General features: G+C 39.8%; 1 protein-coding gene across 21 annotated transcripts in view; it reads right to left on the minus strand.

Annotated features, from left to right (window-relative positions):
• MYO9B (myosin IXB) overlaps positions 1 to 13,170 on the minus strand; it is a 77,491-nt gene that overhangs the window by 51,834 nt on the left and 12,487 nt on the right. For 19 of the 21 annotated variants that reach the window (XR_010594946.1, XR_010594945.1, XR_010594944.1 and 16 more), the window contains exon 2: positions 8,614 to 9,507. Coding sequence is in view for 15 of the 21 variants with exons in the window: in XM_065578548.1 (XP_065434620.1) it covers positions 8,614 to 9,450 (837 nt within the window). In the remaining 6 variants the exon portion in view is untranslated. Of the gene's footprint in view, positions 1 to 5,188; positions 5,243 to 8,613; positions 9,508 to 13,170 lie in introns of all 21 variants that reach the window. The other 2 variants (XM_065578554.1, XM_065578553.1) reach the window with 1 other exon arrangement.

Raw genomic sequence — 13,170 nt, forward strand, 5'->3', positions numbered from 1 at the left:
AGGCTGTGGAATCTCCGTCATTGGGCGTTTTTAAGAGGTTAGACAAACATTTATCAGGAATGGTCTAGTTATTACTTAGTCCTTGCTTGAGAGCAGGGGACTAGCGTAGATGTCCTCTCAAGGTCTCTTCCAGTCCTACACTTCTATGATTCTATGGTGACAGTAATTCTGAAATGCTCAGGGATATTAGAAAGGCTACAGAAAACAGAAAACCAAATCATAATGGGGGATTTCCATTAGCCCCATATTGATTGGGAACATGTCACCTCAAGGAGGATGCAGAGATATAATTTCTAGATATCATTAATGACCACTTCTTGGAGCAGCTAGTCCAGGAACCCACAAAGGGAGAGGCAATTCTTGACTTAGTACAAAGTACACAGCATGTGGTCCAAGAGGGGAGTAGAACTGAACTGCTCGTAATGGCGACCAAAATGTAATTAAATTTAACATCGTGGGGGGGGGGAGCCCTGAGGAGAATTCCAAAGAAACCCACCATGGCTCCATTTAACTTCAAAAAGGGGAACTAACCCCCCTCCCCCCTGAAAAAACACACACACACACACACACACACACACACACACACACACACAAAACAGGAGGCTAGTTAAGTGGAACTTAGAAGGAACAGTCACAGGAGTGAAATGCCTGCAAGTTGCATGAAAACTTTTTAAAAACACCATAATTAGAGGCTTAAACCATTTTATACCCCCAATTAAAAAAAAAGTAAGATGACCAAAGATATGCCACCATGGCTAAACAGCAGAGTGAAAGAGGCAGTTAGAGAGAAAAAGACATCTTTTAAAAATGGGAAGTTGAATCCTACTGAGGAAAATAGAAAGGAACAAATTCTGGCAAGTTGAGTATAGAAGTATAATTAGTCAGCCCAAAAAAGAATATGAAAAGCAACTAGCAAAAGACACAAACTAACAGCACCTTTTTTTTTTTAAGTACATCAGAAGGAGGAAGCCTGCCAAACAATCAGTGGGGCCAATGGACAAGCAAGGTATTAAACATAAAGAAGTACTACTTCACACAACGCAGTCAACCTGTGGAACTCGTTGCCAGGGGATGTTGAAAGCCAAAACTATAACTGGGTTCAAATTAAGAATTAGATGAGTTCTTATGTTCAAGGAGGATAGGTGCACCATTGGCTATTAGCCAAAATGGTCAGGGATGCAACCCCATGCTCTGGGTGTCCCTGAGCTTCTGTCTGCCAGAAGCTGGGTCTGAACAACAAGGGATGGATCTCTTGGTAAGTTGCCCTGTTCTGTTCATTCCCTCTGAAGCAGCTGACACTAGCCATTGTCAGTCGGACCCAGCATGGCCATTCTTATGTTCTTAACTGGAGAGAACAGCACAGTCTTGGTCTGTAAAGGCTAATGACATGACCAGTGCATGGCATCTGAATGTCTGGGGAAGTCTGGACAACCCATATGATGAGTGCACTTAAGGGCAAAGAAGTATTTTATCAGTAAGATAAAAAACTCAACAAAAAACCCACATTTGACATCATGTAACTAGAAGCTACTAAGTTTTAAGTGAATAAAAAAAGGGAACTGCCATGCCTTTTGTGACTATGGTCGTTTTAAAAAGCGTATGTCCTCAGAATAGCATCTACTTTAAATAGAACATAGTCTACACCCACTAAATATATTATGCAGGCTTTTGCGGCAAATGTGAATGAAACCAGAGCTGAAGTACCACTTAGTCTTGGCCCACCTCATACCAACATCACAGACTCAGCAGATCTGTAATATAGGAGACTGAGGGCTGGCAGCAAGCTCAAACTATTTTACTCTGTTTTCCATTTCTAGCGGGTTGGAAAATTGAGAACTTTATTTTCCATAACTAAGTTTGGCAGCTTCTCCCTAGTATGAATTGGCTGAGCTCTGGGAAAGCCTCCCTTTTTCTCCCTTTGGGGTTCTGCTGTCATATTAGTTTGTTTTTTGCAATTTTTTTATTTATTACAGAACATGGCTTACAAGAGAAACACAGGCAGTATTAATAGCTTGGGCCACACTTATTTGGAACCATCCTTTGAAGAGAATTAAGTTTCATGAAGATGCCTCCAGGAATACATTATCCAAATGGCAGAAGAGTACCTAGTGCTGTTTTTATTTCACCTGTCATCTCCATAATATCCTTGAGTAACCTGGAATCCTCCTGTCAAATCAAACTAAGACAAGAATCAAAATTGTTGCACAACTGAAGAGGTACCTCAATCTATTCCACAGTCTGTACTACCATCCTCCACTTCAGAGGCACCATGCTTTATTATTTCAGTGGATTATGAAGGCCACTGTTGTAATGAATCCAAGATATTCACATGTACCAATATTTGGTTTCAGAAGCTGGCTGGATTTTTTAGCTGAGTCTTTCAAAAGTAGACATTTACAATGAATTTCTACCACTCCCAAATTATGCAAGTGGGTTTGCCAAGAATGGCTCTTATTTGGAAACTACTGCCAGTGAAGTTTATCAGCACTTTAGAAGTCCAGTATTTATCTTTTTACCAATCTTACAAAATCTCTTACACATATTCTGTGTGTCTTTTAAATATTTTCCATACTTCATATTTTTCCTTGACAAAAGTGACCATACAGAATTCATGGAGAATTCCAAAACTATGTAGTGAAGTAAAGCCTTCCCAATCATGTGGAATAAGCCTGGAACATAAGTTTCTAGAAGGACTAGTGCAAAAGTTTGATTAACCAACCCAAACGTCCTTATAAAAAGCTCCCAGGAGATGCAAATTCTTTCAGAGGGAGATCGGGATAGATCACTCCATAATAGCGCTCTTCTGTACACTCCCCCTGAAGCTCCAGTATGGGCCACAGTCAGAGACAAGATACTGGGCAAGATGGACCATGGTCTGACCCAGTATGGCAGCTCTTATGTTCTTATAACTTAGTTCATATGCAAATTTCAACCTTAGTTTAGTTTTCCTAAGCACTGCCCATACCAAAAGGCAATCCTCCACTTCAGTAAGAGATTACACTTTAAAGATTAAATTGTTTAAATTGTGGAGAGGAAAACAGAGCCTGCCTAGCTTTACGCTCCTATCCATCCTCTGACACCCACCCAAAACCTGTCCCTGCCATTCGTTGCAGATTCCCTATCTTGTTCTATAGTATCAATAAGGACACCTGTAACAACCACTCTATAGTTAAAACAGCAACAGTTTCATTTCTTAACTCGCTTTTCATATTTACATAACTTTAAAGAGAAATTAATTTTTTAAGCTGAACCATAATCGTACCATCTTTTACCTCTCTTTCATTCCCTCCTTTGTTCCTGAAGAAAGGAAGAAAGATGCAAGTGACTCCCAAAGGTATCAACTACCACCGCTGGGTGGATCCCAGTAACAGGTCAGACACTGGTGCCTCATCAGTTAGAAGGTGGGTCAGATCCAGTCTAAAGGTTGGGAATTCTTAAATTTGCCTTCAAACCAGTGTCTTGCACATTAGCACAAAACAGTTTTAAAATTATCTTCACACATGTACTCACCAATTTGAGAGTGGGGAGGGCAAGGAAAAAGCACTTTGGATGACAAATAGTCCATAATCTGCTAAACACAAATATGCTGAAATCAGTGTGTTACTGCAGTCCAAAAAAGTAATAGTTTATTTTAACTACAGTGTTTTGTTAGCATTTGTATATTAAGGGTAGTGCAGTGGCAAATCACTTAATTAGGAGGAAAATATTTCAATCCTGTTTTTTCTCCCTGAGGAATTCTGTTAATTAGTTCATTTTTACAGTTTTGTCTTCCACAGAAAATGAATAGTCTTCACAATCTATTTTTCTAGATCAGGAGCTGGAAGGAAAACTCCAAGAAAGCTACCTAGGCAAAGCTGCCTGCAAGTTGCATAGTCGGGTGAGTTCTGTCCCAGAAAAGAGGGGCAAATACCACCAACAGAAGTTATGACGAGGGAGAAAGTGAGTTAAGCAGAAAAAGCTTTCAATTAGTCCCCAAACTATTTCCTAATGTATTTAGCAGCTTGCTGGCTAAATTTCTTAGCACTAAACGCTACAGGGGAATAGCTTTTCCTCTCTAGCAGCTATTACTATAAAGACCATAAAGGCAGGTCTTCACTACCTGCCGGATCGGCGGATAGAGATCGATCTATCGGGGATCAATTTATCACGTCTCGTCTAGATGCGGATAAATCGATCCCCGAACGCATTCCCCGTCAACTCCAGAACTCCAGCTTGCGAGAGGTGGAAGCGGAGTCAACGGGGGAGCGGCAGCGGTTGACTTGCCGCCGTCCTCACGGACAGGTAAATCGATTTAAGATATGCTGACTTCAGCTATGCTATTTGCGTAGCTGAAGTTGCGTATCTTAGGTCGACCTCCCCCGCAGTGTAGACCAGGGCTTAATATCCTGAATGTTCAATTGGTCCCCTTGCAGTATTTAAACAGCTTTTAAATTACATCTTGGAAGCTGGAAATTCAACAAAATACCATTCCCAGGGATGTTACTGTTAGAGGTTTTATTAGAATGTTTCGGCATGGCACCTGACAATTTCCCATACAGAAACAGACACATGTGGAAGCTACAGTGTATAAACAAGAGATGCTTTTCATGCCTATTATGATATTGCATGTGATTGCTATACTGTTGTTGTATGTAGCAGCATGCCAGATAAGTGAACCATGTTGTATTTCCTTTGGTCAAGTGTTGTAGAAGTATAAGCAACCACAGTCTATTTTCTGGCCACCTTATTTTTCCAAGTTCCATGATCTTTTACACACTAAGGCCATATTAATCCATGACTGATTTAATATACAATATATTTTATAGTTAACTATGACACCTATGAATTATTTTGGCATATCTAATGTCTCAGATGTTGGAGAAGGTAATTACAAGAAGCATTTAGATTAATCCCATGGCAAGGTATAGTTGTAGTTTTATTTTTTCCATAGTTTGTTTATTTTGAGCAAATGATTAGATGATTCAACACTTTCTACTAATTTGAGGAAAGCTGAGCTACCAGCTTTGGCTAACGAGTCTTCACAAAATGAACAAACAACATGCGGTGAGGAAAAAAATGTAGTTTCAGGTTTCCTGACAGGCTATTCTTAAAGTATATTAATTTAAAAAAAAAATTACAAACCCACCTTGCTAATACAATGCCACCATTCACCTTTATACGATACATTAGAAATGCTGATATGACTCACTTGAACTCTATGAAAAGGTCAGCCCACGAGCAGATGCCTGGCAATCGGGTGTCACTAAAATAAGAGGTCACGGAAAAAAAGGGGAAGTTCTAAGCCAGTACTTAAAGGCTCTTATAATCTTACTGCAATCAAGCAGACTTCATTAACGTTAATAATCTTTCACATTTGCAAACCACTTCAGAAGGACTCAAAATATAAAGCAAAAATGAAATAGAGTATTGTCAAATGACTAAAACACACTTCAAAGTGTTCTTCTGCACCAAAATCCCCAGGAACATTCATTTTCTAAGGAAAATTCCTTGTTCTGCTTGGTTCTATTAAACGAAAAGCCCAAGTGACTCTCACTGAAGCCAAATCACCAACTCTGAAACAGGACATTTTGGTTGCTAAGACTTCAGTTTCTGTAAGACAGAATGTTTGCTACAAAGATTTCATTGCATTCTCCTATTAAACTCACAATTGACTTAAGTATTCATCATCACTTAACAGAATAGTAATTTGCACTAAGAGGACATCTACACTAAGAAAACTGGGACCCATAATTCTCCACTTCATAAGCTCCAGCTGTGATAACAATGGAGGCAGTAGCACAGACAGGATCTGAGCAGTTTTTATTACCATGTTGTCTAATCCTACTGTAAAAATGTGAGTTGTCTATACTTCAAACCTTCACTGCTCCCATTGAGACTCAAGCTGAACTCTTGGAGAATTATAGGTCCTAACCCATATGCAGACATAACCCTACTCATATTTCTTGGTTAGAGTCACAGGTGCCTCCATAACTTCTCCACACGCAGGATTGTGCTGCCTTATTAACTTTCATGCACCTATGAATGCTTTATTTCCTTTTTAGTTTCAAGCTGATCAGTAGCACTCTTCGTACAAACTTGTGCTCATCTCTGCAAGACATTTTGGGATACAGCTGTACTGCATTTTGTCACTTTTATTCAGAAGCAAACAAAGGGATTTACAAAAGTACAGCCCCAGATATGAGTTTAGGTTGAATCAATGTGTGATGGACAAAGGCCCTTAAACCATGAGAAAAGTTCTTGCCTGAAATACTCATAAAAAGAAACTATCAAATCCTAAATTTTAGATGGTATATATGTTCAAATGTCATCTTTATGTGAAGGTTTATTTAGAAAATTCCCAAGTTTATGTTTCAATCTTTACTCATATTTCTAGCTAGGAGTGGTTCTTTACGATACACCTAACATGGAAGTCTGAACCAATTTCTAAGAATGCTTGAATAAAACAGCATTTATTTTTTATTGCATAACAGATCATTACAAATCTAGCTGCTGAAGTTTGGGGTATTTGCATTTCTCATTCAGTTGGCAAAATATAACATGTGATTTCAGTCCCCTCTATCTGAATTGATTATGCTGTATCACATCTTGCAAATTAGAGTCCAAAAGAGTTAATGGTATCAGATACAGCAAGATCAGCTGATTAAATAGTGCTTTCCACAGTGACCCCTTCCTGTTTTCTGTTCTAAACTGCAAACTTGAGCTCCAGCAACTAGCAAACCTCAAATTCTACTTCTGCTTTCAAGTAGAAAAAAGCAAGGCAAAATGCTTGCATGTGCTCCCTGTTCTGTAAAGCATCCTGGGTAAAATTTTCAAAAGCACCTAAGTGACTCACATAGAAAAATAAGACAAGACAAAAACCCCTTATCACTGGTGGTTGAACACTTTTCACAAAGTGATCACTCCATATCTGACCTCTCAGCCTTCATCCTCAAAGGAAACCTGCACAACACCTTCAAAAGAGCAAGGGAGCTTAAATTCATAACTTTTCTAGACACTAAAAATCATGAACTCAATAGGGAATAGGCAGGCCACTCGTCTGGTTTTTAAATCAACAGTCCTGCTTTTGTAATGTTTGTTCCCTATCCAAGGATGCCAGAATGGAGAGCACCCCACTCCACCACCAGCATAACCTTGCAGACACTATGTGTGTGAGGTCACACCAGTGGGGGCAAGATGACACAATCTTCAAAATGGTGCCCCTACATGGCGTGACCCTACACGCGCATCACACTGACAGGGATGGGATCACGCTCACAACATTCCCAGAAATATCAGAATCTCCAGTATTCCGGGTATATATGAGTGGCCACCCTAATAAGGACACTGGATTTAATGCTTATTACAACAATCTGTAACCCACTAACACCCCCTCTTTTGCCCAATGAGTGCAGAGTGTTAACTATTTACGCTAAACAATCTGTTTCATCTTGTATTTAGCTGTGACATTCTAAGTACCTGTCCCAGACCAGAAGAAGAGCTCTGTGTAAGATCAAAAGTTTCACCAACAGAAGTTAGCCCAATAAAAGATATTACCTCACCCACCTTGTCTCTAACTGACTTGGTCACTTCTGGAAACTTTACCTCATATTCCTTCTGCACCAAAATTAATGTAGAATTTGGAATCCTTCACAAATGATTGTATTAAAACTTTTACACATTGTTTGAATACAATCCCTTGACAGTTTTAGAATTAATTCCCTCAGCATTTCCCCTGCTATTAGTCATGCATTCACTGGTGGATTACTGAAGGGTCATCTGCATCCTGCAAACTTACTATTTTAGAAAAATATATTCTAATTTAGAGTAAAAAATGGAAGAGATTAAATTCAAGAACTGTTTATGTTTGCCCTCTTGTTATCTCGCACTGTTCTATACTGATTTTACCCCTGTTTGAGAATGGTGGTTGCTGTCTTCCCTTCTGCTGGAAACGATGTAATAATTAAAACAGAATTTGCTCAGAACACTTACGGGTTAATCAAAATTTCTCCCCAACTGAGAACATGCGTCTGCCTGAAGCAAACCTTTACAGCAGAGAAATAAATCCCTGCGAAAGGGAGTTCACAATGGAAATGCTAAAGACATCCTCACTATGCAAAAAAGCACCACAGGACTCGGAGCGGTAACTATTTCAATGGAGAGCTATTTACTTAGGAAAACATTCACTGTATTCCTGATTCAGTGGAACCAAGTGACTGGTTCTGCTTGATCCTAGACTCAAATACTGACAGTGTTCTAATGAGAGACATCCAATGAATCCTTCACCCCAGCACATTGAGCTCTGGCTGTGAAAATATAACCGATCAAAACTGACATCTTTGAAAACGAGAATGTAACTTGCAAAGGCAAAATAGAGAAATAGCCTATTTCAAAAGAGGAGTAAATGGTCTATTTTATCTATGCAGAAAGTTAGTTGCAAGGAAACTTTAGATATTAAAAACAAAAATAATTTAAAAATCTGTCTTCAAAGTAGCAGATCAACACAGACTTGGATTTTCAATGCCTCTGCAAGAGAAAGGCCTTCAAAATCTTCCCTAAAAATGACACATACCAGCAATTATTCAGAAAGTTTTTAAGAAGTTATTTGTGCAAAGAAAAATTTCAGCCTAAGTTTACCTCCAGTACTGGTCCAGCTCCCAAAATAGTTCTCTCCACACCACTCGCGTACCCCTTCTGACTCAGTGCGGTGAAACAATGAATTAAAAAGTTCGTACTTTGAGTTTTTCCAGATCCACTTTCACCTGAAATGACTATGCACTGGTTGACATGTTTTTTAAGCATTGTGTGATAAGCCACATCAGCTATGGCAAAAATATGGGGCTCCAACTTCCCAAGTTGGTGATTTTCGTACATCTTGACATATTTGGGATTATAAATGGGCAAGAATTTGAAGGGATTGATGGCAATCAGAATGCTTCCTGCATACGTATAAATCTTGTGTTTTAGAAAGCGGCGTTTGAGATTCTCTAGGAGTGTTGTTTCTGTTAAATTGGAGAGATTGCATAAATCATCAAAGTTTTCCTGATGCCATGGAAGAAAACCCCTTTCAACCAATCGTCGAGCATCCTTCTCCTTGGACACCAATTGCATATGGACATATTTGATGGTCCCATCAGTGTCCCTCTCTTGCAAAAGAAAGTAGTACCCATCGTTTTGTGGATGCTCATCCTGAGCACGGCGGGGCCAAAGCAAAACCCTATGAACAGGAGAGTCATTCAAATCAAGTACCCATTCTTCACCTCCCGATTCTTTCACCTCCACAAGCACATAATGCTTTGAGACATCCAAGTTCAAAATATGTATCACATCCTTGATTACATCTGAAGTGGTGCTGTCCTTAGTTGCAGTGACTGTGCAGCAAGTGGTGCTTTCTGTCGAGAGCTGGGGGTAAATATGAAGATTATAGGCCGCCTTCTCCTGGCAAACTGCACTGCCAGCATCTTTTAAACTCATTCTGCCCCCAACCTGACTTCAGCATACCGCCCCAGCTTGTTGCTCAATGCCCATTATCTGCAAAAGGAGAGTGAAGAGAGTTAGATGTTAAAAGGTATCCTGTCCAACTGGTTTCCCTGAAATACAAAAGCAACTGAACCAAAAAATAAAAAATTATCTGAAATATAAGATGAAGTTATTACACAGGCAAATTTATGGAAAGGAAGGTGTTTTCCTGAACATCAGTGATGTTATTGCAAACAAACTGCCCATTTTTACTTAGGATCTCTCATTGGAAAGGTTTGCTTTATGAGTGAGACTCAGATGGAAGAGGTTGGGGTGGAAAGAATTTGAGCATCTGGGTTTCACAAGCTGTTCCTTCCAGCCTGCATTTTCTCAGATAGTTCTCTCCTCACATAAGCACAGTAACACAGTGGCTATTTCTTTCATAAAACACACAGCAATTACTGAGAAGAGACACAATTTAGAGCTAATTTCATTACTATCAATCAACAACCACACCCTTAATGCCCCAAAGTGTATTTTTGCTTTTCACCTCCTATTTGAGGATGAGATAAACTAAAATTAGTCTAAATTGTAGCACATTTCAGTTATGATTTTGTAACTAGCTCCTCTGGGATTCACAACTCTCATTCCATTCCTAAAGAACCCCCTATTCATTCCTTTACCCGTGTCTTTCTAACTATTGCTTCATCTCTCTCCTCCCACTTGCTTTCAAGCTCCTCCTGCATGAAGCTCCTGTACTGTCATTGATTCCCACTACCTTGATTTCCTCTCCTCAACTCCTAGTGGACCCCTGCAATTGAGCTTCGGTTTCATGGGAGTAGAGAGTGTTAAAAGATGCTGGTCTGTACTCCTCTTTGATCTGCAATCCACTCTGAATCACTGTCCTTCGCTCAGTGTGGTGCTTCACCAGGCATTCAACTGCCATTTAGTTACCTTCCAGGGGTAGTCACACTACAAGTACAAACCATTGTGACTGTTGTACACTGAGTTCAATGACCTCTATTATTAACTTAGCAGTGGAGAGCAGTTTCCCAAGGGAAATCTTACAGCTTAGGCAGATGGACAATGAAGCTCTATCTTTGCTCTCTTCAATTTAAGGTGCTCTATTACAGTATACTCAGAGGATGCTACTTGAACAAGTGACCCAAATACAAGTCACAGATTAAACCAAAACACAGTACAAAAGTCAATTCAAGTTACAAATTAACATGCAGTCATTTTCAATGGCAGACAATATTAGGCCAAAGGGTTCCACAAATGAGATCCACAGAGAGCTGGAAACATTCTTTTGTTGGCATTTCCACCACAGGCAGGCGGTCGGTCAATGAATCACTCCAGAGAAGCACATGACAGTTCTGCCACTCCTGAACATAGTCTAAAAATGGAGAACTTCATTTCTAAGCAATTCTGCACAGAAGCAAGAGTTTCTGAAACATTTTCTGTTACGCACGTTTCTTAGATTATCTTCAGTTCATCTTTATCAACTGGGAGGCAGAATGAACTACAAACAGTGGGACAAATAATGACACTTCTCTGATTAATCCACATGATCCCTTGCAGAATGGTTTCTTATTCTGCATAAAAATTAAGTCTATCTTTCACTTCTAAGAGGCTCGTTGTGACACTCACACAGGCGGTTGGATCAGAGGACTCAGGAAATCCCATCCATTTCTTAAATCTATAATTATCACTGATTTTTGACTTGTAACAGACACTCAACCACAAAGGTTAAAGGGCTATATAAGAGCAAGTCCACACTTAAAATGTTTCATCGGCGCAGCTGTACTGGTGCAGCTGCACCACTGTAGCACTTTAATGAAGATGCTCTAAACTGATGGGAGAGAACTCTCCTGTCAGCACAGTTAATCCACCCTCCCTGAGGCAGAAGCTATGTCAGAGGGAGAAGCTTTGCCAAGCAGCAGCAAAGTAAAATTTACAAGACTCTGCTCTTTTCACCACTGCTCCTCAGAACCCCAGTCAGCAGTGACACTATCAACAATCAGAATTTCACCTTACTGCTGCTTGGGAAAGCTAAAAGCAGTAGAAGGGACCCTGGAATTATTCATGGAAAACATACAAAAAACCACTGAAGCTACAGAAGATGAAGAGTGACAAAGACCACTTCACCTTCTCTCCCCAGCCAGGCAGTTCTGGGGAAAAAGTAGAGTAGCTTAGACCCTCCCCAATCACAGAATTCCTGCTCTCTTCCAGCAGCGAGAAGTTTCAGACACTTACTAGCCAGAGACTGATATGAAAGATGGACCCAAGCAGAGTCCAGAGGCAGCATTCCCATAGAAATCTCAACAGCCTTCTACTTCCCAGCTGTTGAAGGTGGCTGAAGGCTGCTTTTCTTACCTAGGCATTGACCTTGTTGATAAAGCCCACCTAACCTCATCTTCTACCTAATATAAAGGCTGTCTGGTACATTTTTCACTCATCCATCACATTTTCCAAAACTACAGTTTTGGATAGCTGCTGGGGGAAATGGAACACAGTAGCCTCAGCTCTGTTCATGGAAGACAAGAGGCACATTATAACATGAAATACTGCTTGTTTAGGGGACAGCTGGTGGTCTGAGCTCAGGAGATTTCCAAGACTGAGAAACAGGAAAAAGAAATATTTCTCATTCTGGGGAAGGCTGATCACTAACAAAGCAACATGCAGACGGTAGACATCAACCTGAAAGTATTTATGCTAGACACAGATTTGCAGTACATGCAGTCATCACAGACATCTGCTTTAGGGGACATCAAACAGACAAGGCAGTTCTGTTTCCTCACTGGGATGGTCTAGGGCACAGAGTTTTCAGTGAAAAGAACTTGCTGCAACATGATTACTACATACAGTCACAGAGGGAGAAAATAGGAAGAGTCACCATAATGGTTGCTTCACTTCAACCAAATACGAAATCCAGATGCGGTTTGCTTTATTTTAATACTGTTGAATTTTCAGAGGCCCTCTTCCTCCTTGTGGAACAGTCACCTCATGTAAAATATTTAGAGTTATTTAATATTGATGTTAAAGGTTATTGTAATGTTAAAGGCTGGGATTTTCAAAGGACTCTAAGGAAATTGGGTACCCAGCTTTCAATGAATTCCTTTTGAATTGATTTGCCTTTGAAAAATCCAGATTAAATTATTCAATAATTACTTTGCGTGAAGGTGACCAAAACCATTAAAACTAAAATGTTAAAGTTCACTTTGGAGTAGTCTGAAATGCAATGTTGCAATAATCCACTTCAAATACAAACAGGAGGAGAACCTCCGCGCAGTGTCATAAAAATTAGAAACTTTAAAGCATATCAATTGTTAGGCCTAATTACCTTGACAGTATCCTTTAAAAAGAGCTAAAAGAGGTCTCATGAAATCTTCAAAAGCAAAGCAGAAATGAACATGGATGTTCTGTGAAGCAACAGGCATTCAACAAAATAGAATGTAAGTATCTACTGTTCTACCCATCAATCTGCTTACAAATCCCAGCAGAAGTTGCCTCCGCTATTCATCCCCAACAGCTCAAGGCTGTGATTTGGCAGGTAGTGAGCTGAGGGCTTCTCTTCCTACAAGTTCAAAAACTATACTGAATCATAACCTAGAGCAATGATTCTTAAACTTTTCTACTGGTGACCCCTTTCATATAGCAAGCCTCTGAGTGTGACCCCACCCTTATAAATTAAAAACACTTTTTTATATATTTAACACCATTATAAATGCTGGA

The sequence above is a fragment of the Chrysemys picta genome, chromosome 25, assembly GCF_011386835.1.
Source record: "Chrysemys picta bellii isolate R12L10 chromosome 25, ASM1138683v2, whole genome shotgun sequence".
In the NCBI taxonomy this organism is placed as follows: Eukaryota; Metazoa; Chordata; order Testudines; family Emydidae; genus Chrysemys; species Chrysemys picta.